Source organism: Oncorhynchus keta, chromosome 25, assembly GCF_023373465.1.
Source record: "Oncorhynchus keta strain PuntledgeMale-10-30-2019 chromosome 25, Oket_V2, whole genome shotgun sequence".
NCBI classification, from domain to species: Eukaryota; Metazoa; Chordata; class Actinopteri; order Salmoniformes; family Salmonidae; genus Oncorhynchus; species Oncorhynchus keta.
Window position 1 is genome coordinate 8,775,814 of NC_068445.1, and position 27,729 is coordinate 8,803,542.

A 27,729-nucleotide genomic window follows, 5' to 3' on the forward strand; every position below is an offset into this window, starting at 1 on the left:
GCTCATTTCTGGAGGTGGAAATTATATTTTAGATAGTGTCAGGATCATTTTATTTTCATTTATTTTTGAGTAGAATGTTCTTTTAAAAAGTCACTCCGCTACCTTTCCCCTCCACTGCTACAAAACTTTCCAGAGGAAACACTGACTTTAGCCCATTCCTGTCATGGGCCATAGACCGGTGCCCAGCGGCAAATTATAATCGAATCCGCCCACTTTGTAGGTTACTTATGTCAGGTAAAGGTGTGGACCTACGTCAGGTCCATTTGTGTGCCAATATGAATGCAGCTCCTACAATGGTAAGTTAAAAAATACGTTGTATTTTATCTTCCTATAAGCAAGGCAGTTCATTAGCAAGTTTCTATGATAGCCCAGTTGTCAAATTATGGAGGCTACAATGCGAAGAGATAATTGGAAAAAAGGTGATGATAGCCAGAAATGTTGAATTAGTATCTAATTAGAATATCAGTGGTATGAAATGGCAAAATTGTAGCCTAACTGAAATTAGCACTATTTTCCTTTCTAAATTCATTTGGATAAAGTTATGAGTCCTCAAATGATTCTGAATTAGTCTTTACTATCAGATAATAATACAACTGCTTATTATATAAGTACACGGAAATCAAAAAGGTGTGAAAAGTATAATCGTTAAGTAACTCTAAACCTGAAGTCAAAGTTTATATATGCGATTTAAAAGAAAAAAAATTGTAACCCAAACGTGGGGTGTGCAAAACAAAAGCTTGAAGTGTGTGTGCTGCATAAATGATGAGCGACATGGGAGTTGTTGAGATGCCCATAATGAAGGTAAATCTCTTTGGCTGTGTCCGAATGCCCATAATACATCCTAAATAGTAGCCAGTTTGAGTTTGCGATAAAATTAAGTTTTATAATATGTGAATTTTCCAATATCGAATATGTTTTAAATGCCAGGATGTTATACTCATTTTGGCTTTTCATTTAGTAGGATTCGTCGCATACTTTTAGGGAATTTCACAGCCACAATGCATTGGAAGAATGGGGCTGCAAGTTTTTCATAGCTAGATCTCTTCAAGTAAACAACAAAACAACTTGGAAGATTGCGAATACCGAAGCCTCTGCGGTGGTTCTCAAATGTAAGTAGGTTTTGTTATTTAAAATGATCATGACCTTTTCATTGTAGCTACATCTTTGAAAGCAGATTTGCAGCCTGCCGTGCCTTTCGCTAGTAGGATTAGAAGTTAGCTTTAGAACAGTAATGTTAGTTACAGGTTTACTTGCTGTTGAGCAACGACTTCATATTTAACATTAGCCTAGCTAGCTAGTTTCATTGCACATAACCTGTTATGGTGAAAGTAATGGTAAGATGCTCTCATGGCACTCTTAGAAAAAAAAGAGTTCCAAAACGGTTATTCGGCTGTCCCCATAGGAGAGCCCTATTTAGTTCCAGGTAGAACCATTTTTTGTTCCAGGTATATAGATTCCAAAAAGGTTCTACCTGGAACCACAGCCTGGTCTCAAAGTAAATGTAAATCCGGGGTCAACTTAGTATGATAAATTACATACCATATGGTTACATAAGACAGATGCTTACTTAATGAAAAACTAAAGTAGGATGGTTGGTCAGGGTGGATGGGTGAACTTAAAACGCAAATGTCTAGCAACCCAAAGGTTTGCGAGTTCGAATACCATCATGGAGAACTTTAGCATTTTAGCTAATTAGCAACTTTTCAGCTACTTACTCAGATTTACGTACAGAATAATGCGAAATACTCTGAGACCAGGTTGGGAACCAAAAGGGTTCTACCTGGAGCCAAAAAGGGTTCTTCAAAGGTTTTTCCTATGGGGACAGCCAAATAACCTTTTCATGTTCTAGATGGCACCTTTTTTCCCTAAGAGTGTACTGTTTCACCTTGGCACTGCAATTTGATAAAGTATGTGGCAGTCTAGCTACAGAAAGTTCACACAACTCTACTTTGCTCATGTTTTGGTTAATGTTGTACTTGATCTTATGTCTTTTCACGATCTTTGTGAAGGAGGTGGAGGGACAGCTATCACCTGCATGGGTGAAAAAGAAGTGGGAGGACCTGAAGCAAAATACTTACACTTAATGTTGTGCTTGGCTAATAAAGTTCCCCTTTTCTCTGAAGCAACAACACTTTCCCATCTATTTCCTATGCTTCACTGGCACATTCATGTAAGTGTGAAAATATGCATGCTAGAAATGTGCATGTATTCCAGAGAAATGTACTGCAATTGGCATAATACCTTTTACAGGGTTTTACATGTAGTATGTTTGATGCTGAAAGCTATCCTTACCATATTTTTCAGGTGTTGAAAGCTCCCCCCACCGGAGTCAGCATGGAGGGAGGGGAGGTCACAGCCACATCCTGGAAGTGGTATGCGGGGATGGGTGAGGCGCTGCAGGGGCTCTCACTCTAAGTCCTTTAAACTCAAAGTGGATTTCTGTTTTCTCATTGAAAAGTGTTTGTTTGTAATAAATAAAAAATTGATACCAGTACATCTACTGTTGGTGTGTTTTACTTCCAACATTAAAAAAATGCACTCGCACATCAGAGCTATCTTGTGTAAGGTGCATGGTAACAATTAAGTTGAAAGAAAAAAGTAACCCGCAGACTGCTCTTGCATGTATCACTTTTTTTGTGTGAAGATTACGCTCTACTAAACTAAGTAAACCAATAATAATAACAAGATTACATTTCTGTAGTGGTTTTCATAACTATCTCAAAGCAAAAAACAAACTAGTAATACATCCTCATGAGTAGCCTAGCTATAGTTGGCTAGGTCAACCAATAAATGCCATGTCTGAGTGCATTCAGCATCCTCCAAAGATGGAGAGGGGCAGTTGATCATGGCTTGATCAGAGGAAGGTGGTCAGGGGGATGGTCGATGAAGATGGAGTCTGGGGACGATCTTGTAGAGACCCACTGGGCACAGACGTCTATTCCATCTTGGTTCAAAGTAATTTCATTGAAATGATGTGGAACAATGTTGATTCAACCAGTGTGTGCCCAGTGGGGGGCTAGTTACCCTGGGAATCAGCCTGAGTCGTGTGGCCACTGGACTTCTTCACAATGTATGACACCCACGGGTGATACCTCAGCAGCTCTGGGCGCCAGGAAGCTTACCACACACACAGTTCAGTTCAGTCTTTACCAGTCGTCCTCTATTGCATCTCCCATTCCTCTCAAGCTTCAGGTGACTTTTCAATTGATACATGCATAGGCCTACGGTGCACTCAAGTTTACTTCAAATTAGTTGTTCCAAATGCTAGCTACATAGCTAACGTTTGCACAAAATAACGAAAGGTCAATGGGTGGTGCTACAGACGATACTTCCGGGTTCATATCTGAAGTTGTATGTGATGGTGCATTTACGACGACGGGGAACTCCGAAATAACTTTCTCAGACTGAAAATTCCAGGTGACTACCTCATGAATCTGGTTGAGAGAATGCCAAGAGCGTGCAAAGCTGTCATCAAGGCAAAGGATGACAAATTTGAAGAATCTCAAATACAAAATATCTTTTGATTTATTTAACACTTTTTTGGTTATTGAATGATTCCATATGTGTTACTTCATAGTTGTGATGTCTTCACTATTATTCTACAATGTAGAAAATGGTCAAATAAGGAAAAACCCTTGAATGAGTAGGTGTGTCCAAACTTGTGACTTGTACTGTACATTCCACTTGAACAGCAAAAGACAGAGAAATAAACAAAGAAAAACATATTTACAAAAAAGATGAAAAAGCGATCTGTTCATTGAGACCCTTTGGCTTGATGCAGTCTAAGCAGTTGAACTTAAGTGCCTCTCTGTAACAATTTCCTCACAATATTGGGTAACACTATTTTAAGGGGTCCTTATTACAGTGTAATTGCATATGTAATTACACTAACAAGTATTGTAATTAATTGTAATAATTCATAGCTACTCTAGTAACAACATGTAACCAACCGGTGGTAATTGCAGTCTGTAATTACAGAGGTGTGACATCGAATGCTTGTTATCATGCTTATTAAAAATGTTCAAGTTTCTGATAGCATCCGGACTCAACATTCTTCAGTACAAACCATGCTATAAGTGTTAGCCAATTGAAAACCAACCACCTCTGACACAACTCTGCTATAAAGGACTCTGGAGTCTGATGCCTAGGCCCAGGTCCAGCTTTTGTTTTAAATTAATGCATGGAAGCTTATGAGTGATAGGGCAAAAATGGGGGGTTTACATAATTGTTGTGTGTTTTAATTGTTGAATTATTTAACGGTGCATTTGACCTGGAAGGCAACAGTAGCTAAGGAGGTCAGGGCTTGAAAATGGGCGATTTCTTTTTCTTTTTTCTTAATAACCCCTCCATCACCCCCCTCTTCTGAGGACAAAGCTTTTCTGCTACATATATATACATTTTACATATACATTTTGCATACACATTTAACATACATGGTACTTTTATATAAAGCAGTCACATAACAATAATACATGACCAAACATGAGCTCTGCAATGCCACCCCTCAGCCCATCCCACCTATCACCATAAACCACCGTTGTTTCGTTTCCATGTGCCATATATTTTTCAATTGTGCTGTGATGTTTTACACCATTTTTTAAACTTTTCTAATCATATAGTATCCACAGATTGTGAGCTACAGATGAAAACCTTTATTGACTGACTATGGCTTTCCAAATCGCCCAACACTGCTATTTGTAAGGTTCATTTTAAGTGAATGATGTGCTTTTTTAACCATTCCTGAACCTGTGACCAGAAACAAGCTACATAGGGGCAATACCAGAATAAATTATATATTGATTCTGTCTCTTCCAGAAAAATCTACAGAGCTGAGATTGTTGTATGCCCCATACAGTGGGGCAAAAAAGTATTTAGTCAGCCACCAATTGTGCAAGTTCTCCCACTTAAAAAGATGAGAGAGGCCTATAATTTTCATCATAGGTACACTTCAACTATGACAGACAAAATGAGAAAACAAATATCCAGAAAATCACATTGTAGGATTTTTTATGAATTTATTTGCAAATTATGGTGGAAAATAGGTATTTGGTCAATAACAAAAGTTTTTCTCAATACTTTGTTATATACCCTTTGTTGGCAATGACAGAGGTCAAACGTTTTCTGTAAGTCTTCACAAGGTTTTCACACACTGTTGCTGGTATTTTGGCCCATTCCTCCATGCAGATACCCTCTAGAGAAGTGATGTTTTGGGGCTGTTGCTGGGAAACTGGAGACTGGCTAGGCCACTTCAGGACCTTGAAATGCTCACCCCACGGGGTGAGATCTTGTGTGGAGCCCCAGATCGAGGGAGATTATCAGTGGTCTTGTATGTCTTCCATTTCTTAATAATTGCTCCCACAGTTTATTTCATCAAACCAAGCTGCTTACCTATTGCAGATTCAGTCTTCCCAGCCTGGTGCAGGTCTACAATTTTGTTTCTGGTGTCCTTTGACAGCTCTTTGGTCTTTGCCATAGTGGAGTTTGGAGTGTGACTGTTTGAGGTTGTGGACAGGTGTATTTTATACTGATAACAAGTTCAAACAGGTGCCATTAATACAGGTAACGAGTGGAGGACAGAGGAGCCTCTTAAAGAAGAAGTTACAGGTCTGTGAGAGCCAGACATCTTGCTTGTTTGTAGGTGACCAAATACTTATTTTCCACCATAATTTGCAAATAAATTCATTAAAAATCCTACAATGTGATTTTCTGGATTCATTTTGTCTGTCATAGTTGAAGTGTACCTATGATGGAAATTACAGGCCTCTCTCATCTTTTTAAGTGGGAGAACTTGCCCAATTGGTGGCTGACTAAATACTTTTTTGCCCCACTTGTGGTCCTTCTGTAGCTCAGTTGGTAGAGCATGGCGCTTGTAACGCCAGGGTAGTGGGTTCGATTCCCGGGACCACCCATACGTAGAATGTATGCACATAAGTCGCTTTGGCTAAAAGCGTCTGCTAAATGGCATATATTATTATTATATATATATATATAGCATTCTGTTGGTGGCAAGAATTGTATATAATAATTTAAATTTAAAAACTGTAAGTGTTGAATCAAGTGTAGTTTTTTGTAATAGTTCATAAACCATGTGCCATGGAATTGATACATCGAAAATCTCTTCCTATTTATTTTGCAACCTGTATGGCACAGCTGTCAACATTTTTGTCCTCAAAGTGCCAGTTCCTTTCAGCCAATTTGTATCTTTAACACATGGCAGGCAAACAAGTTAACGACGTCTCCTCCATTTTTGTGGTAATGCTTTTGGTTGTAAAATTTGAAATATTCCCATATAGTTTTGATAGCTGCATATGTGACGTCACTCTTCCGTTTCTATTCATAATATCATTCATAAATATAATTTAAAAAAAAAAGTTTTATCCATTAAGAATGTTTTTTTAAATTAATCATTCTATTTGAGTTCAATCATAACATTTGTTGTAATATTTGTTATATCTTTTCTGGAGGATAAAACGGAAATTGTAACCAGCTTTGTAAGGCTTGTTTAAGAAAGGGCGATACTTTAAACAAAATTTCATTTTCAATTAGTCGGAAATGAGAAGTTGTAATCTGTATAAAGGCAAAAAGGCAATTTTTTAACAAAGCCTTTCTGAATAATCTACTGGAGAACCATTTTGGGTTTAAGTATAACTTATGCATGAGTGAAGCTTTAGTGAGAGGTTTAAAGCTTTAATATTTAATCATTTTAGCCCCCCCAAACTCATATTCATTATATAAATAGGCATGTTTAATTTTGTCTGGCATAACATTCCAAATAAAATGACATATTTTTTGCTCATACGATTTAGTTTACGAATCGTCTGAAGTAGGCAGTGCCATTAATAAGTAAGTAAGATAGGACCAAAAAGTTAATCAATGTGATTTTTCCATAAATAGACAAGTATTTACCTCTCCATGGTGGCAGAATCTTATCTATTTTTGCTAACTTTCTATTGAAATTGATTGTGGTAAGTTAATTCATATATTTTTTGAGATGTGAATACCAAGTATGTCTAATTCACCATTCACCCATTGTCACGTTCTGACCTTTATTTCCTTTGTTTTGAATTTATTTAGTATGGTCAGGGCGTGAGTTGGGTGGGCAATCTATGTTTGTTTTTCTATGTTTTGGGGTATTTCTATGTTTCGGCCTAGTATGGTTCTCAATCAGAGGCAGGTGTCATTAGTTGTCTCTGATTGAGAATCATACTTAGGTAGCCTGGGTTTCACTGTGTGTTTGTGGGTGATTGTTCCTGTCTATGTGTTTTGCACCAGATAGGGCTGTTTTTGGTTTTCCACATTTATTGTTTTTGTTAGTTTATTCATGTCTAGTGTCTTTATTAAAAAACATGAATAACCATCACGCTGCGTTTTGGTCCGCCTCTACTTCACCTAAAGAAAACCATTACACCCATTTTATTGGTAAACTACAAGGTAGTGTAAACACATTTTTTTTACGATCCAATACAGAATATGGTACACTTGTCATAATTAGGTTTTAATCCTGAGAGGCTAGAAAAGTGATCAAGATCTTCAATGAGACTGTACAGGGATCCAGATTGTGCGCTTAAGAAATAACTAGAGTCATCAGCATACATTGACACTTTTATTTTTATCCCCTGGATTTCTAACCCCTTGATGTTCTTGTTGGATCTAATTTTAATAGCTAGCATATCAATGGCCATAATAAATAGATATGGAAACAACGGACATCCTTGTTTTACTCCTCTTAAAAGCTCAATACTTTTTGAGAAGTAACCATTATTTACTATTTTACATGTGGGGTTGCTGTACATAACTTTAACCCATTGTATAAGAGATTCAACTAAATTAAAGTAATCAAGGCATTTATATATAAATTATAGTCGTACTTTATCAAACACCTTTTCAAAATCTGCTATGAAGACCAGGCCTGGTATCTTCAATGTTCAATCTTTGAGTACATCAAAAAAAGGTCTGATATACCTCTACTGGTATACCGTCAAGCCCTGGTGTTTTTCCAGACTGAAAATATTTTATTGCCTCAAAAAGTTCCTCTTCTGTAAGCTGGCCTTCACACAGTTCTTTCTGTAAATTTGTTAATAATACATTATTATTATTATTAGGAAAGAATTCCATACAGTTAACATCATTCAGTGGAAATGGAGGAGACTGAAAATTTAACAATCCCGCTATGTCCTCAGACGAACCATCAAACAGGCAAAGTGTCAATACAGGACTAAGATTGAATCCTACTACACCTGCTCTGACATTCATCAGATGTGGCAGGGCATGCAAACTATTATGGACTACAAGTACAAAGGGAAACCCAACCATGAGCATCCCAGTGATGCGAGCCTACCAGATGAGCTAAATGCTTTTTATGCTTGCTTCGAGGCAAGCAACACTGAAGCATGCATGAGAGCACCAGCTTTTCCAGACCACTGTGTGGCCTTTAAACAGGTCAACAGACCTTTAAACAGGTCAACATTCACAAGGCAACAGGGCCAGACGAATTACCAGGATGTGTACTCAGCACGTGCGGACCAACTGTCGGTAACCATGAAGTGCTTTGAAAGGCTGGTCATGGCTGACATCAACACCATCATCCCGGAAACCCTAGACCCACTCCAATTTGCATACGCCCCAACAGATCCACAGATGACACAATCTCAATCACACTCCACTCTGCCATTTCCCACCTGGACAAAAGGAACACCTATGTGAGAATGCTGTTCATTAACTACAGCTCAGCATTCAACATCATAATGCCCACAAAGCTCATCACTAAGCTAAGGGCCCTGGGACTAAACACCTCCCTCTGCAACTGGATCCTGGACTTCCTGACACATCTGCCACACTGATCCTCAACGCCGGTTCCCCTCAGGGGTACGTGCTTAGTCCCCTCCTATACTCCATGTTCACCCACGACTGCATGGCCAATTACGACTCCAACAACATTAAGTTTGTTGATGACACAACAGTGGTAGGCGAGGAGGTCAAAGACCTATCAGTGTGGTGCCAGGCCAACAACCTCTCCTTCATTGTGAGCAAGAAAAAGGAGATGATTGTGGACTATAGGAAAAGGAGGGCCTGAACAGGCCCCTATTTACATCGACAGGGCTGGAGCGGGTCAAGAGTTTAAAGTTCCTTGGTATCCACATCACCAACAAACTATCATGGTCCAAACACACCAAGACAGTCATGGAGAGGGCACGACAACACCTTTTCCCCCTCAGGAGACTTAAACGATTTGGCATGGGTCCCCAGATCCTCAAAACGTTCTACAGCTGCACCCTCGAGAGCATCCTGACCGGTTGCATCACTGCCTGGTATGGCAACTGCTCGGTATCTGACAGTAAGGCGCTACAGAGGGTAGTGCGTACGGCCAAATACATCACTGGGCTAAGCTTCCTGCCATCCAGGACCTATGTTTCCCAGGTGATGTCAGAGGAAGGCCAAAAAATTGTTAGAGACATAGATTGCTCTCACTGCTACCGCATGGCAAGCGGTACCGGAGCGCCAAGTCTAGGTCCAAAAGGCTCCTTAACAGCTTCCACCCCCAAGCTATAAGACTACTGAACAATTAATCCAATGACCACCTGGACAATTTACATTGAATTTACATTAAAATCACATTATATCTACAGCAGCTTTGATTGTACTGTCAACATCATACAACAAGTTGGAAATTGCAAATCGAACAATGAGTGGTTTGGAAGGAATTAGTAGCTAACTGCAAGCATTGCAAAGACTAGCCTGCTATTCAGTGGAGTGGGTGTGTGGTCCGCAGCCTGGATTTAAAGGACTGTTTTAACATTGGACATGATGTCAATGCAGCATGACTTCTGCCGAGCTCAAAACAACTGGAAACTCTGGGAAAAACAAACTCGGACTGGGAAAATACTTTGGAAAAAAAATGTTGAAATGAATTATTATTAACAACAAATCACTACAAAAAGTACATGGGGGAGCACAAGTACAGTACCGGTCAAAGGTTTTAGAACACCTACTCATTCAAGGGTTTTTCTTTATTTTGACTATTTTCTACATTGTAGAATAATAGTGAAGACATCAACACTATGAAATAACACATATGGAATCATGTAATAACCAAATAAGTGTTAAACAAATCTGAAAATATTTTATATTTCAGATTCTTCAAATAGCCACCCTTTTCCTTGATGACAGCTTTGCACACGCTTGTCATTCTCTCAACCAGCTTCACCTGGAATGCTTATCCAACAGTCTTGAAGGTGTTCCCACATATGCTGAGCACTTGTTGGCTGCTTTTTCTTCACTCTCTTTTTTTTTGCCCCACCAAGATTTACATGCTAAAATCGCCACTGGATATATATATCCTAGCTACCTAACCATTGGTAATCTTATAAACTAGCGATATGCCCCTAGCTATAGTTAGTCAATGGTTGCACATCTAACTAGCTGGAACGAAGCAAATGTGTGAATAGTAGACATGTAAATATCCTTTCACTGTTTATAGCCTGTCTCCAACTATTCACAAACATACTCTGAGGAAGAACCAGCACTGCCTGGCTAGTGTGATCAGCCTGATAGGGTACCGTGGGTGTGTCCAGCAATGGAATGAAACGTCCAACCAATGCCTCAACTGACATGCTGAAGGTCCAGAAACAACCATTAGCACATACAACCTAGGCACCTGTAAAGATCTGAGAGGATTGGACAGGTGTAAGCAAAATGGCAAAAAAATGTCACCAAGTCTGTCGGAGGGCAAGGTGGTGGAGCTATCTCCATGTCACCACATCAATCCCTCTCAGATTGTGTCTAGAGCGTAGGGTCTATGGTAGCGGTTGTGTCTGGGCAGTGCCTGGTATCTCTCTCTCTCTCTCTCTCTCTCTCTCTCTCTCTCTCTCTCTCTCTCTCTCTCTCTCTCTCTCTCTCTCTCTCTCTCTCTCTCTCTCTCTCACGCACGCACGCACGCACGCACGCACGCACGCACGCACGCACGCACGCACGCACGCACGCACGCACGCACGCACACACACACACACACACACACACACACACACACACACACACACACACACACACACACACACACACACACACACACACACACACACACACACACACACACACACACACACACACACACACACAGAACTTGTTCATCATGTGAGCGTTTCACTATTCTTATGTAATATGCAAAGTTCAAGTGCCATACAAAGTCAGTAATGTTGAGCTCCCGAAACCAACATAAATAGTCATGCATTAGCTCATTGGTTGTGTGACTATAAAGAAGGGGACTGACCATGGTAGACTATATCAAACCTGAAGAGGTGTCGTTTCAGAATGAGGGGTACTGTAGCTCTGCTGGTGTTTCTATTCTGATACAAGTATGTGTGTGAGTGCATATCAGTAGATTGAAAATGGTAAATTCAATACACATTTTGAACTTTGAAATTACAGATGACAAGTAGGAGCGATAAACACACACACACACACACACACACACACACACACACACACACACACACACACACACACACACACACACACACACACACACACACACACACACACACACACACACACACACACACACACACACACACACACACACAAACAAACAACCAAACAAACGTTTGTATCACTATGCTTTCTTTATGGTTATGTTCCATTTTACCCACCCACCCACTAGCTGTCAAATCCTTGCGGCTCTTTCCTTGTTTCCTCCATTCCTCACCTCTCTTTCAAAGCCTCTCCCCTAATGTGGTTTCAGAGGACATTTACATTACATTACATTTAAGTCATTTAGCAGACGCTCTTATCCAGAGCGACTTACAAATTGGTGCATTCACCTTATGACATCCAGTGGAACAGCCACTTTACAATAGTGCATCTAAATCTTTTAGGGGGGGTGAGAAGGATTACTTATCCTATCCTAGGTATTCCTTAAAGAGGTGGGGTTTCAGGTGTCTCCGGAAGGTGGTGATTGACTCCGCTGTCCTGGCGTCGTGAGGGAGTTTGTTCCACCATTCGGGGGCCAGAGCAGCGAACAGTTTTGACTGGGCTGAGCGGGAACTGTACTTCCTCAGTGGTAGGGAGGCGAGCAGGCCAGAGGTGGATGAACGCAGTGCCCTTGTTTGGGTGTAGGGCCTGATCAGAGCCTGGAGGTACTGAGGTGCCGTTCCCCTCACAGAGGAGTTGAGTAATGATAAAAACAACGACAGAAGAAGCAAGCATTTGACAGCCTGTAACATTTTTAGAGTGCCTGAGTGAGACATTTACATGTCTACTATTCACACACTTGCTTCGTTCCAGCTAGTTAGATGTGCAACCACTGACTAATCTATAGCTAGGGGCATATCTTTCGTCTAGCAATAGATACTGTTGTTTTGGCTGTATGCCAATCATTGAAAAAGATGATCAATGGTTAACCAGTTAGCTGGGATATAACAGTTAGCTAACCAGGTACAGTAAAGCAGTTCATCAAGTAAGTCAATAAACACTTATTTTTGTGGCTAGTTTATAATCTTGAATCTAAAGAAGAAACTGAGAAATGTCACCTTATCGTAACATGAATATGATATAATGGAGTTAGAAAGGTGAACCTCTATTTTGAAGGGACAGGAAGTGTTGGTTGTGCATTTGACATGCATTCCACATTTAACCCCAATGCGCTAAACGAAAGGCAAGCAACAAGTGCCTCTATAGATAGCTAACATTACATGATTGTCAGCAATAGTGAATCAATGGAGCTATCTTTACAGCTAGAGCTAGCTATGCAGCATATCTTTTGCCAACTAGCACAAATGTCATGTAGCAAAGTATCTCAATATTCATTTCGTAAACACTTACATAACCACACTAAGCTAATGCTAGAAGACGCACACTACTAGACAGCTTTAGCCCAATCGGCATTGTAACATAGCGATAACAGTTGTTATAATTCAGTTTACAAAACTTTCCGAATTCCCAGTTGTCTTGAACGCACGCACCAAAAGTAATACGTTTCGGGATACTTTTTACTGAACAGTACGTGCTAAATTTAGTTGATTTCTGGTAGCCTATATCATCAAAATAAGAGCCCCACCTGTTTTGAAACCCACATTTTTAGCAACAAAAAGGGGGGAAATTAATACGAGTCACATATCAGTTTGCAAACAATGTAAAATATATATATATATATATCATTGAGTTATTAAAGCCGCATACAAACAGTCTCTTTTTTGTTTTCTTGAGTAAAGCAGCTTCAATATGCAGGTATTTCAGCCTAGCACAGTGCTTTCTATGTTGGTGAGGCAAGCCGGCAGAAAATAGGAGCGTTGCGCTGTGATTGGCTCAGTGTTCTGTCACTCATGGGGACACTAGTCACCGCCAAGTTTAAGTCCTTAGTAAGGGTAGACATCGACAATTCAAGCCCTTTGGGTCCTGCCTTAGAGTTACATTAGTAGTGCCCTTCCAAGAAGGCTCAAGGTCATTGGCCACAGATAAAATGACGGCAAATCACGTTATATCTACTGTAGCTTTGATTGTACTGATCATGTGAACATCTTATTTTCAAAATCTTAGCTTGCAGTCATCATCATGAATCAAGTCAGCAATCTACCGGCAAATCCTTTTTAGTCCTTGTCATACGAATAGAAATAATGAAGAGAAATTATAGATAAAACGTATCGGTGCCCATCGGCCACTGTACATAAACATTCCACAACAAGTTGGAAATCGCAAATTCAACAATGAGTGGTTTGGAAGGAATAGTGACAGTGGCTAAATGCAAGCATTGCAGTTATAGCCCCTTATAAACTGTGCAGGGAGAGAAGACAGCTAGCTACATTTTGAAGTATTGCATTTGGATTCAAGTGGGTCGCCAACACCATATGTGTAATGCAAAGATTTGTGGTTAAGGGACAGGGCCGGTCAAAATGTATGCATTTGTTACCCGGAGGAAAATGGGGAAAGGTCATGCTTTTTCAATTTCAGTCAGGGAGTGTTTAGTATATTTTTCTTTAATCCAGGGGATGGTCATGTCATTTGTAATCGATTAAATGTCAGCATTTTAGCATTTACGTATTGGATTCTACTATGTGTAACTTCTGTGTATAACCCAGAAATGCTGCATTCAAAACAACTGAGAACTCGGGAAACAAACAAACTCCGATTGGGAAAATAGTTCTGAACGGTAATCCAACTCGTATTCAAAGTCAGAAACGTTGGCATCTTTCTAAAGCTCAGACTTTCCATCATTATTTGAGTTCGCTTTTTTTTTTTCTCTCTCGAGTTCCCAGTTGTTTTGAAAGCACCAAAAAACTCTTGAGCAATTATGCGAGACCACAGCTTGTGAAAAGTGATCTAATTTAAGGGTTTCTTGCAGTCTTTATCCGTTGAAGATGAATTCAATGGGAATCAAAAGGAGATGGTTCCTCAATGAGGAAAAAGTGATTGGATTAAATCAGATGTTTGAGGAGTTGTTACCAAATGGGGAGGACGACAGTCCATGTGGAAGGCAGGAATATCAGTATGTCTATGAGTTGTTCTTCTTTTTTGAGCAATACGTTTATCCTAGGCTGCCTGTCATTTCATATAAATCTAATTTGTACATTTAAAAAATAAAAAAAAATCACTGTAAATTCATTGGGTAGGCCTACAGGATAAAACAGCAGTTCCCTACCTTTTTTGGTTACTGTACCACCAACAGAATTTGGCTCTGCCCGGAGTACCCCTGAAGTACCCCCTCATGTGCATTTTACTAGTAGTTTTTTTACTAGTAAGTACCCCTAGTGGATAGGCCAAGTAACCGGAGGGGTCCTAGTAGCCCTGGTTGGGAACCATTGGGCCAAAAGCTAGACTTGGCCTACAATAGCTTGTTGTACACTTATTTTGAAAAATGTATTTACTACTACAGCTTGCTCTTGCTTGCTGATTTTAAAATGAAGAAACCAAAAGAACTGGGGCGTATTCATTACGTTGATTCTGTTGCAAAATGTTTCGCAGACATTGGAGGGACCAACCTGAATTATTCCAATAGAAACTCTTGTTTTTCTCCTTTTGCCTCTGTTTGGTTCTAAACGGTTTCCATAATGAATACACCCATGGCTGGGAGCAAGAAGAAAGAGAGAGAGAGCACGTGCGATGTTGTGATCAAATACACCACATGAGTAGCCTGCTAATGTACCTTTCTGGACCTTGTAAACTATACTCCCTCTATATAGATCAATTCTTGTATGTTATTTTATTCCTCATGTTACTATTTTATTTGTATTATTATTTTAAAACTCTGCGTTGTTGGGAATGGCTCGTAAGCAATGTTCCCTCAATTATTTTCCGGCACTGAGCAGATTTTTAGGTCTGTTGAGCTCACACTTGAAAGCTGTGAAAATCCTTTGCAACTTCTGGTATATGTTTTCTGGTGCCCAAGTAGCCTGCTTTGGCTTTTTGATCAGTGTGGCCTACCATAAAAACTATGGAGAAAATGCATCCCATAACATTTTAACATGGAAATAGCTGTTCTGTCATTCAGCCTACAGTAGCAGCCAATGTGTGTTGTTCATTGTAGGCCTACAATCAATGAAACTTTTGAAAAAAAAAACATGTAGGGATTGACATGAACCTGTTTATCCACTTGTCCTTCAGAAAAGGAGGTGACTGAAAATGTTTTGTTTGATGCAAAATAAAATGCATTATTATTCCCATACCGTTATTACAGAGAATCAGACAAATTATGAAATCCTCTGCCTATTGGTCTCAAAATACAACACTGCCCCTTTAAGACAGAAAAAAGCTCTTTACCTGACTTGCTTTTCAAAGATGGCTAGAAATGCATACGTTTTGTGCTCTTGTAGGAAGCAACAACTTCCATTGCTGAAATAATAGCTATAACTGGGCTACTAACTGACTTACTAGCAAAGAATATGAACAAATGTGATCTCAAAACAAGCGCATCTACTCACAACCACTCGTGCTGTAAACACAGTCCAGTTCAAAGTGAATGGCACAAATCCATATATGGCAATGGTCTATTTGCATATACTGTAGGGATACTGCAGCTCTGATAGGATACAGTGCACCGGTCTGTGTAGAGTATGGGCCTGTCAATGCAATAGAATCCTACTTCAATGCACTCTGCATACAAGAAAATATCTGTCATAGTTTGTTTTGTTTTGTTATGTTGCATTGAAAGTGACTAATATTGTGTTGATTCGATCACAATTCCCACAGTAAATGGAAACGTTGATAGTGTTAACTAAAGGGGATAACTAGAAAGTTGAGTAAAGTTCAATCTCGTTGCTTCTCTGCGTGGGCTGATATTTCTTCTGTGAGGCAGTCCTGGGAGAGCTGTGCTCCTGTTCGCAGCTTAGAGGGAACATTGCTCGTAAGCAAGCATGCCACGGTAAAGTCTACAACAGTTGTATTCGGCACATGTGGCAAATAAAATTTGATTTGATTTTATGCAGTCATTTTGGTATGAAGCATTCGAAGAAGGACGTTTGAGTGGTTATTGTCTTGCTCTTCACTGTAATCAGAGGGCTAATACCAATACTATACATGCCACTCTCTCTTGGCTAAAAGTAAAGGAGAGACTGACTGCATCATCTTTGTTTTAATATAAAAAGCATTAATATGTTAAATTGCAAATAGTTTCCATAGTTAAATTACACACAGCTCTGACACACACACTTACCTCACCAGCTATGTGTGACATTTTAAATGTATGTACACTACCGTTCAAAAGTTTGGGGTCACTTAGAAATGTCCTTGTTTTTGGGGTTACTTAGAAATACAAGTTTTGTGCTCTTGTAGGAAGCAACCACTTCCATTGTTGGAATTAGCTATAACTGGGCTACTAACTGACTTACTAGCAAAGAATATGAACAAATGTGATCTCAAAACAAGCGCATCTACTCACAACCACTCGTGCTGTAAATGAGAGAGAGAGTCAAAAACAGCAGGTTCGGGACAAGGTAGCACCTCTGGTGAACGGGTCATGGTTACATAGCCGCAGGCAGAACAGTTGAAACTGGAGCAGCAGCACGTCTGGTGAACAGGTCAGGGTTCCATAGCCTCAGGCAAAACTGCCAGGAGTCATCAGGCCAGGTAATCCTGAGGCATAGTCCGAGAGAGAGAGAGAGATTAATTAGAGGGAGCATACTTAAATTTAAACTGACCCTATCCCCCGGCACATAGACTATTGTAGCATAGACAATGGAAGCTGAGACAGGGGGACACTGTGACCTTGTCCGACGATAGCCCTGGACAGGGCCAACCAGACAGGATATAACCCCACCCATTTTGCCGAAGCACAGTCCCCACACCACTAGAGGAATATCAACAGACGAGTATAGCCCACAAAGTTCTCCTCCACCGCACAAGCCCGAGTTGGAGCAAAACCGGACAGGAAGATCATGTCAGTGACTCAACCCACTTAAGTCGAGTATAACGAAAAAAGCCTGCCACGATGTGACACATCCCTCCTAGGTATGGCATGAAAAAGCACTAGTGAACCAGTAACTCAGCCACCTTAATAGGGTCAGGGACAGAGAATCCCAGTGGAGAGAGGGGAGCCGGCCAGGCAGAGACAGCATGGACAGTTCGTCACTCCCGTGCCTTGCAGTTCACATTCGCACCCCTGGGCCAGGCTACACTCAATCATAGGACCTACTGAAGAGACAAGTCTTCAGTAAAGACTTAAAAGGTCGAGACTGAGTCTGCGTCTTTCACGCGGATAGGCTGACCATTCCATACAAATGGATCTCTATAGGAGAAAGCCCTGCCTCCAGCTGTTTGCTTAGAAATTCTAGGGACAACAAGGGGGCCTGCGTCTTGTGACTGTAGCGTACGCGTAGGTATGTACGGCAGGACCAATTGTAGTCCATGTAATGCTTTGTAGGTTATCAGTAAAACCTTGAAATCAGCCCTAACAGGAAGCCAGTGTCGAGAAGCTAGCACTGTAGTAATATATTACAATTTTGGGGTTCTAGTCAAGATTCTAGCAGACATATTTAGCACTAACTGAAGTTTATTTAGTGCTTTATCCGGGTAGCCGGAGAGTAGAACATTGCCATAGTCTAATCCAGTAGGGTATAGTAGTTAAGTAAAAATACTTGAAAGTACTACTTATGTAGTTTTTTGGGGTATCTGTACTTTACTATTTATATTTTTGACTACTTTTACTTCATTAGATTCCTAAAGAAAAGCGTACTTACTGACCACAACTAATAACCACAACTACAGGCCACAACCACACAACTACAGACCACAACCACACAACTACTGACCACAACTAATAACCACAAATACTGACCACAACCATGACCACAATTACTGACCACAACCACACAACTACTGACCACAACAATTGGCCACAATTACTGACCACAACCACACAACTACAGACCACAACCATACAACTACTGACCACAACTACTGACCACAACCACACAACTACAGACCACAACCATACAACTACTGACCACAACTACTGACCACAACCACACAACAACTGACCACAACCACAGAACTACTGACCACACAACTACTGGCCACAACTACTGGCCACACCAACACAACTACAGACCATAACTACTTACCTCATCTCCTGTCCACAAATACTGACCACAACCACACAACTACTGACCAAAAATATGTGAGCAGCATTAGGTGAAGATGGATGAGAAATACTCCTACAAGACAGATGGAAATATATACTTTCTGGAAAATGTACCTGTTAGTTTATCAATAGCAACACCAATGGCCATTCTCTCATCAACCCGAGAGGTGTTTCAAAAGAAACGTTCTGGAATTTCTGTTTCTTACGATGTGAAAAAATCAAGAGTAGCGGTGTAGTAGATGGTAAATGCAAACACAGGTTAGCCACCTATTGCGGAAGAATTCATGAAAACTATATGTATATGTACTGTAGACAAACAGTGGTTATGTGTAGGATGATCCGGCAGAATCAATTCTTCCTTAGCAGTTGACTGTACAGTATGTTATTATTCTACACAAGATTACAACAATCATGAATGAGCATCATTAGGTTAATATGAATGAGAAAACATATTGAACAAATGCAAGATGTTTTCAGGGAAAGTAGATTTTTTCAGAACAAGTCAAATGGTGTAACAAGATAGGCAGTTTTCATGTTTTTCTCGTGTATCACTTTAATCACATTATTGACAAAATGTCTGTCTTTCTCATTTTCTTCCACTACCACAAAAATAATTTTTAAAGAGCTTTAGCAAGCCTCACAATTTTACTTATAAAGTTACCCTCTAGTTATACCTCATTGTTTCACAGATACATTGAATCACAGCCCTGCCAGACTGATATCAGTGCAGCGTTTAATGTAAGCTTGCTGGATCAGGCGGCTTTGTGAGGCTACAGGGGTCCTGAAACTCAAAATCAAATATCTAAATAGTCGTTGGTATGACCATCTTAAAACAATTCCATATGTTAGCGAATTAGAAAGTCAGCCCCAGGCCCTTAGACCTTAATGTTGTGTGTTGTGTTCCAGTCACAGAGGTCTTGGATTGACGACACCTTCTGCAAGAGAGAGTGTATTAAATTCATCCCAGCATGTGGAGACATACACAGGTGCACTGGAATTGGTATTTGCTGAACAATGTCAAAATGTCATATGATAGTAGTGTTGGAATAATAATTGCAATAACTTTTACCATGTCTGGTTTTTGAAAAAGCTAACTTTTGGTAACCATACTAACTGTTCCAGGGAAACTCTAGCTATGTGGTTATGTTGCTCATGTATCATTTCCTGTTTATTACAGATGTTCAGTCCCTCCAGGATTTCTTGATTCTGTGATAGCAGTAATTTTGGCAAAATCAACAATTCCCCCGCATGTTATGCGAGGACTTGCATATTTGACCGCATAAAACAGTCAAATCATTCCAATATTATTGCATAAAATGGACCCATTGCCGCAGTACAAGAAGAGGGCTCGTAATTTCAACCAATCACCTCACATTTACAGCATACAGCATGGTTCAATCAAGCCACATGCCAACAAATGTTTTCCCTCGTCATTGCATTTTTTTTTTGGACAAATTTGACAAAATCTTCACATAATGTCATAATTGCAGCAGCAAAATTTTAGATATCATAAAAAATCTCTGCGGAATCCTGAAGGGACTGTGTGTCAAGTATGCCAAAACCTAATAAGATATGACTTTACTGTGTGTGCGTGTGTGTGCATGTTTTGAGAGTGAGATTTCCCATGTTAGTGTAAAGGTAAACTAACACAGTAATTCCACGTATAATATCATGACATTTATAGGGACAGCAATGCATTTTTGTGCCAATGTTTAACAACTATAAAGGTTTGAGTTTTTCCTCTCTCCCCCCAGATGCTGCTGCGGACGTCTGGTAGGGGAGCACACCTGGCTGGAGACTGGCCCCTTCATCTCCCACTGGCCTGGGCCCCAGGCAGTGCAAGAAGAGAGGTGGTCAGTGGAGTGTCACACACAAGCCAGTGCCACCGATGCCTACGGAACCATTGACTTCCAGGACAGCGCTGACCGTAACTGCCATGCCAAGGTCTGTAGCTATTGCTGCATTCATGTGCTAGTCGAAACTAGGAAACTCCGAAATATCCAACTGAGCGTGCAACGATGCTACCTGAGTTTCCCACTTGTATTTACCACTTGGAAGCTTGTTAGGAACCGTTATCTCATATTCATGTGGTTGACCATGCTTTATGTGATGACTGTGCAGTACGTTCGTGTTGCGGTCGACACAAAGGCTGAGGCTCTGCTGCAGCTGATGCTGAGGGAGTGGCAGATGGAACGGCCTAAACTACTGCTGACGGTCCACGGGGGAGCAGAGAACTTCCCTCTCCCCCTCAAGGTTAGACAGGCCTTCAGCAAAGGCCTGATAACTGCAGCCCAGAGCACTGGAGCCTGGATACTCACAGACGGCATCAACACAGGTGTGTGAAATAATGCAGATTCATTTTGCACTGGGGCTTTAATTAAGACAGTAAGCACGGGTGGATGTGAGCATCTGTGTGAGTGTGATTTTGGCTGACTTACATGTGTTATACTGTGTGTGTGGGATTACGTTTATATGTGTGTAAGTGGACTGAGTATCCGACCCTTCCTAGGTGTGTCCCTGTATGTAGGGGAGGCTGTGAAAGCATACGGCACCAATGGCCGCAGGAAGAGGAACGCTGTAGGGGTCACGCCCTGGGGCGTAATTGACAACCACGGTGACCTTATAGGGAGAGATGTGAGTGTTGTTCTCTGTAAATATATCAGTGCTTTTAAGGAACGTTTCAAATGAACCTTTTACTGCAGCAGGCTAAATCAGGGCCACACAGAATGTTTCTTGGTAGTCTTAAACAAATGTACCTTCAAACAAAAACATACACCTCACACACATGGTTGTGGGCTTAAAAAAAGAAGACATCTATAGAGTTAAATGTAGTGCATTTTGAGAATGCATCCCAATATTGCACTTTTATACATCACAGATGACTGAAATAAAACCATTTGACATAGAAACACTGGATTTTAAGCGGCTTTTTTGAAATCAATATGAATAACACTCCACCCATGAGGCCACTAGGTCATTTGACTGCAGGAAAGAGCTACACCATTCTGCCACCTTATAAGAAGATTTGCTGTATTTTTTGCACAGATCTGTACTAATTTTAACCACAGAAATGTCACCTTTTATCTCCTTTGAGCTACCATGTGCTCTCACTTTTCCGCTTGGACTATCTCAAATCCTTTATTTTCTCTCAACCTGCTTTCTGACCTGTTTTCTGTCCTGTTTTCTGATACTTAACCCAGGTGCTCAGGCCTTACCAGCCCCTGAGAAGCCCCTTGAGCAAAACTGTGTGTTTGAACAGCCTGCACTCCCACTTCCTGTTAGTGGACGATGGAACTCTGGGGAAACATGGCTGCCAGCTGGGACTCAGGAGGAAGCTGGAGAGACACATTCAACTGCAGAAGATCCATCCTAGTGAGTATGTGTGTGGCTTTGTGCATGTGTTTGTCTGTGTGTGTGAATGAGAATGTGTATGTGAATGTGTTGACGTGTGTGTGTGTGTTGTGTGTGTGTGTGTGTGTAAGAAAAATAGAGACTGCAATGTGTGTGTGCGTGTGAGTATTGTAATACACATGTGTTTAAGAGTCTATGTGTGTGTGTGTGTGTGTGTGTGTGTGTGTGTGTGTGTGTGTGTGTGTGTGTGTGTGTGTGTGTGTGTGTGTGTGTGTGTGTGTGTGTGTGTGTGTGTGTGTGTGTGTGTGTGTGTGTGTGTGTGTGTGTGTATCTCTCTCTGGCAGGGGTTAACCAGGGTGTGCCAGTGGTGTGTGTGGTGGTGGAGGGCGGCCCTGACATTGTGTCCATGGTGTTGGACTATGTGAGCAGTGTGCCCCCCGTGCCTGTGTTCGTCTTCGAGGGATCAGGCCGGTCGGCTGACTTGCTGGCATTCTTGCACAAACAGACCGCTATGGATAGGTGTGCGGTGCCACTGTCGTCATCTATATGTTTTTTCAGGTTTTCGCTCTCAAAATCACACTTTTAAAAAAAATAGAGAAACAACATCATTGGATGTTCTAAGTACACAACAATGATAAAACCAAAAGTTAAAAAAGAAGGGTTCCGTTTTTCGGGGGTAGTTACCCGTTAACTCAAGTGTGAATGCATCTAGCTAGCACTGTTGTTTGGTTAGCAGCGTTTCTGTGGGGCACACGTGATGGAGTTTGCAAAACAAATGCCCACTGCATTGATGCAAATAATCATGATATCATTCTGCCAGGTAGGCATAGGCTTCATTCCATAGTTCACATTTAATTGGGAAGTTTTTGGGGAAATCCTTTCCATCTACCAGAAGGCTTTCATTAACATCGCAGCATTTTTTCCTGTTCAGTATTTTTTGGGGGTGGTGGCAACAATTTAGCAGCGGCGGTACGTCACTGCTAAATTAATACAGGGGAAACACTGCTTACATGTTGAAGACTTTGGTGCTTGTCCATGTAGAGGAACTACAGAACTACAGAGACACACGATTGAATAGAGCCCTGAGGTTTCCCTGACTACCGCGTGACCTGTCCAAGGAAAATGCTGAGCCCTAAAGGACAGATTGAAGTTTACTAGGGGGGAGGGGCTGGTCCAACTTAAGGTGTAATAAAAAACGGCACCTTTTTGGGGCCCCCAAAAGTAAAACATATTTTGACATGACCCTCCACTTATACTGTAAAATAAATTTAACACACTCCCCCCTCATAGAATTAACTCCAAATGATGTTTACGACCACAAATAACTGTAGCGACCCTGTGTTAATAAACGGGGATATTGACTTTGCCACTTTTGTGGCACTGTCGATGCCGCGCATGGCTACGGGCCAGAAGGTTGAGAGTTAACTGACCACCACAGACGAGCTCACTCTCCCTGCCTGTTTCATTTACACTACGATCAGAGCTGGCTGCAGATAGTGATCAGCTAGGGGGGAATCTGATTTTCAACATTTTGATGCATTATTTATAATGATGTCAAATATATGCAACTCATTTTCCACCAACAGATTTCTGTGTCAATGCACCACACAACCAATAAACAAAGCATGCCGAATTCGTGCACTTCAATCTCATGGTTTGCGTTTTCAACACTGCAATAGATAGGCTATGTCAATTCTGACAGAAAATACAGTAAATACTTCCCTCCCTAACTTGTGGGCTTACCCAGTATCGAAGGCTTGGCTTGACAATGTCTGAATGTCATTAAACTTTTTGGTGTTTCGTAACAGATGTCTCTTTCTTTTCATCAATTGGCCGCTGCACAGTTTGGATTAATTGATTGATTTGAATTGTCGGTTAAAAAAATACGTATACAGTGCATTCTAAAAGTATTCAGACCCCTTCACTTTTTTCACATTTTGTTACGTTACAGCCTTATTCTAAAATGTATTAAATATTTTTTTTACTCATCAATCTACACACAATATCCCATAATGACAACGCGAAAACAGGTTTTTAGACATGTTTGCACAATAAAAACAGAAATACTTTATTTACAGACCCTTTGCCATGAGTCTCGAAATTGAGCTGAGATGCATCCTGTTTCCATTGATCATCCTTGAGATGTTTCTACAACTTGATTGGAGTTCACCTGTGGTAAATACAATTGATTGGACATGATTTGGAAAGGAACACGCCTGTCTATATAAGGTTCCACAGTTGACAGCACATGTCAGAGAAAAAACCAAGCCATGAGGTTGAAGGAATCAGGCCTTTATGGAAGAGTATCCAGACGGAAGCCACTCCTCAGTTAATGGCACATGACAGCCCACTTGGAGTTTGCCAAAAGGCACCTAAAGGACTCTCAGACCATGAGAAACAACATGCTCTGGTCTGACGAAACCACTATTGAACTCTTTGGCCTGAATGCCAAGCGTCACATCGGGAGGAAGCCAGGCACCGCTCATCCCATGGCCATATCATCCCTACGGTGAAGAATGGTGGTGGCAGCATCATGCTGTGGGGATGTTTTTCAGCGGCAGGGACTGGGAGACTAGTCAGGATCGAGGGAAAGATGAACGGAGCAAAGTACAGACAGATCCTTGATAATAACCTGCTTCAGAGCGCTCAGGACCTCAGACTGAGGCAAAGGTTTACCTTCCAACAGGACAATGACCCTAAGCACACAGCCAAGACAACGCAGGAGTGGCTTTGCAACAAGTCTCTGAATGTCCTTGAGTGGCCCAGCCAGAGCCCGGACTTGAACATCTCTGGAGAGACCTGAAAATATATGTGCAGCGACGCTCCCCATCCAACCTGACAGAGTTTGAGAGGATCTGCAGAGAAGAATGGGAGAAACTCCCCAAATAAAGGTGTTCCACGCTTGTAGCGTCATACCTAAGAAGACTCAAGGCTGTAATCGCTGCCAAAGGTGCTTCTACAAAGTACTGAGTAAAGGGTATGAAAACTTATATAAATTTGATATTTCATTTTTTATTTTTGCTTTGTCATTATGGGGTATTGGTTGTAGATTGATGAGGGGGGGGGGGGAAACAATTTAATCCATTTTAGAATAAGGCAGTAACTTAACAAAATGTGGAAAAAGTGAAGGGGTCTGAATACTTTCCGAATGCACTATATACACAAATATTTTAAGTGCCCGAGATTGCACAATGAAGTCGGGAACTTATTTCCATTGTGGTCCTTATTTCTTTTACATAAATACATATACAATTACACAGATACAGACACATTACAGAGATACATTACATAAATACATATATGATTACATAGATACAGACACATTACAGAGATAGAGACAACAAATGCTCAACCTCAAGATGAGTATGGGGGGGATTAAATACAATTCTTACAAGCTTGTTTGGCTGGTACCTTATTCATTAGATGTTTGGGGCTGCTGGTGAACCATGATATGCATGTATAATCACAGTGAAACTGGACCAGTGCACTTGCCAGAGTCTTTAGGGTGTCTATAGCTAGGTTTCCATCCAATTAGCGACAGATTTTCATGTGAATATTCTAAAATCTTCATAAAAACAATATGCCATTTTAGAGTTTCCTTTCCTGTTTTACTGGATATTTTAGAAATTTTACGAGCATCCATATACATTCAGATATTGTTGGATTATAGGAGTAAATCTGGTAGGCCTGAAACAGTCTTCCTCACCTAAAGTTCAACTGTCGGACTCAGTTGGAGCGTCAGGGTATACTGCCTTCATATCATAGGCATACAGTAGCTAAAGCTTAATAATAGCCATACCATACCAAACATTCACAAACATTTCTAAACTTTATTAGGGTAATATCAAAAGTAAGTCAAGCCATTGTTAATACAAGCAGAAGACAAAATCTCCCCTGTGCCCCCCCAAAAAACACACAACCCTGCCCAAAGCAACAACAAAAAAAATTGGACAACCCTCCCCTATTTGGATCACCCCTCCACAACAGTAAATTTCGATCTGTCCCTAACACAGTGGAAGACCCAGAGTTTTTCCTGGTCTGGTTACGTGCTCAGGAAAATCTCAGGGCTCTACTCATGTGTATGCGTAGCTCTGTAGTCAGTGTGTATGCGGAATACTGTATGTAGGTACAGCATACAGACGAAAAACATGCCTTTTTTTGGGCCAAAATATGACAAAAATTTGAACTGAGTGGAAGAGGAACCTCGCCAACCAGACCTCATATCTTAGCATATGGTCAGGCCAAATGGACCCATGTTGTTAGCCTGTGTCTTACTGTACCTCACTGGTGTATCAGTCTATACTTACTGTGTTGGTACTGTGTACAGGCAGCTGGACACAGACATCAAAGAGGACTTCCTTCTGAGGATAGGTGGCATGTTTGGTCTGGAGAGAGCAGACGTCAACCAGCTCTACAACCTTCTGATGGAGTGTATGGACTACAGACAGTCTGTGAGTAATGTGATTGTGGGCCGGTTGCCTACTCATGGTCTAAAATGCACTTTCAATTGAGATTCTCCTTTAAATAATGATTTAGGCTTAACCTGGGTCTAGGAAACCATCCCATCCATGTTCAGTTCATGATTATTTTCTACTATTCAACAAGCTCCCAGGCTTAGTATAATGTTTACATAAAGGGTGGAAATCCAATGACTGTCGTTCCCTGCATAGAACTATTTATATATTTATAAAACACAGATCACAATCTTCGACTCGGAATCCGAAGATCAACAGGAGGCAGACTGCGCCATTTTGATGGCCACACTGAAAGGTACCCCTCCTCCTGCCCTTTATGCGTCTTTCACTGGAATGTGTGATGCCATTCAGTAGATACTCAGATGAGACTTGACCTAGTCATGTTGTGCCGAGGTCTGTGGTGGTTATGACATTTTGGCAGCTGGTGATTGTCAAACAAATAACTGCCGGTTCGCTAATTGACCGTTAATTAACATAAACACATTTAGCGTCTCCTGGCTTCCATGCTTAGCCTACAAGCCACCGATGCAGACCTTCGTAACATCTACATTTCAAAAAGTCAAATAAATCAATTTAATATAGCCTACAGCATCACAATAAATCCATGATGTATTTTTAGACAGGTCTAAAGAAACATGATATGAAGATAATTTAGTCTATTTCAGAAGAACAGAATAGCATACTCTGAGTTGTCCTTATGTTAGGCCCTGATCTGGCTATGCCATATGGCTGTGGGCTACACTAGTTCATTTAGCAGACAAGATATGCTTAGAATTCTTTGGCATTATTTTATATTATTATATAGTATGAAGAATACAATTGAACATAGCTGAATAAAATTGAAAGGATATTTTCTCCAAACGATTTGAGGGAGTGCGCACATGCCGCTAGCCTATGTTGAGCGGCTAACAAAGAAACAGGTTCTCCGATTTGCTTAATTTAGAGTTATTTATGCAACTTTAGTTGTGATACAAATGTTGGGCTATATGTTTTGATATTTAATACATTCTAAAGGCTGCATGATGCGACTCTAATAATGATTTGAAAAAAGTTGCATGAAAGGCATGTGATCTGCTTTGTTGCTTGCGCAGGCTGCACACACTTCATCAGTCTCTCATTCACAATTTGACAAGCACTTGACAATGCCTCGAATTTCCCAGCAGCATCTCATTTGTGTGGCTGTAATACCCACAAAAAAACAAAAAAAAAACATGCCTTTTGCAGCCAATGGCGGTTGTGCCCTTGTGCTGAATATAATAATTGTAATTCCTTTCTCCCGGCTGCTTGCCCCAAAGCACCTCTCACTCACATGGCTCTCTCAGATATCTCAATTCTTAT

The 27,729-nt window shown here is 40.8% G+C and overlaps 1 protein-coding gene across 1 annotated transcript in view; it reads left to right on the top strand.

Moving 5' to 3' along the window:
* Positions 1–275: 275 nt before the first annotated feature.
* Positions 276–27,729, top strand: part of LOC118357824 (transient receptor potential cation channel subfamily M member 6-like) — an 85,191-nt gene continuing 57,737 nt past the window's right edge. The window contains exons 1-9 of the mRNA XM_052479984.1: positions 276–296; positions 19,472–19,551; positions 20,320–20,509; positions 20,687–20,900; positions 21,075–21,199; positions 21,766–21,937; positions 22,261–22,450; positions 26,244–26,367; positions 26,614–26,686. Of these exons, the coding sequence (XP_052335944.1) occupies positions 276–296; positions 19,472–19,551; positions 20,320–20,509; positions 20,687–20,900; positions 21,075–21,199; positions 21,766–21,937; positions 22,261–22,450; positions 26,244–26,367; positions 26,614–26,686 (1,189 nt within the window). The remainder of the gene's footprint in view (positions 297–19,471; positions 19,552–20,319; positions 20,510–20,686; positions 20,901–21,074; positions 21,200–21,765; positions 21,938–22,260; positions 22,451–26,243; positions 26,368–26,613; positions 26,687–27,729) is intronic.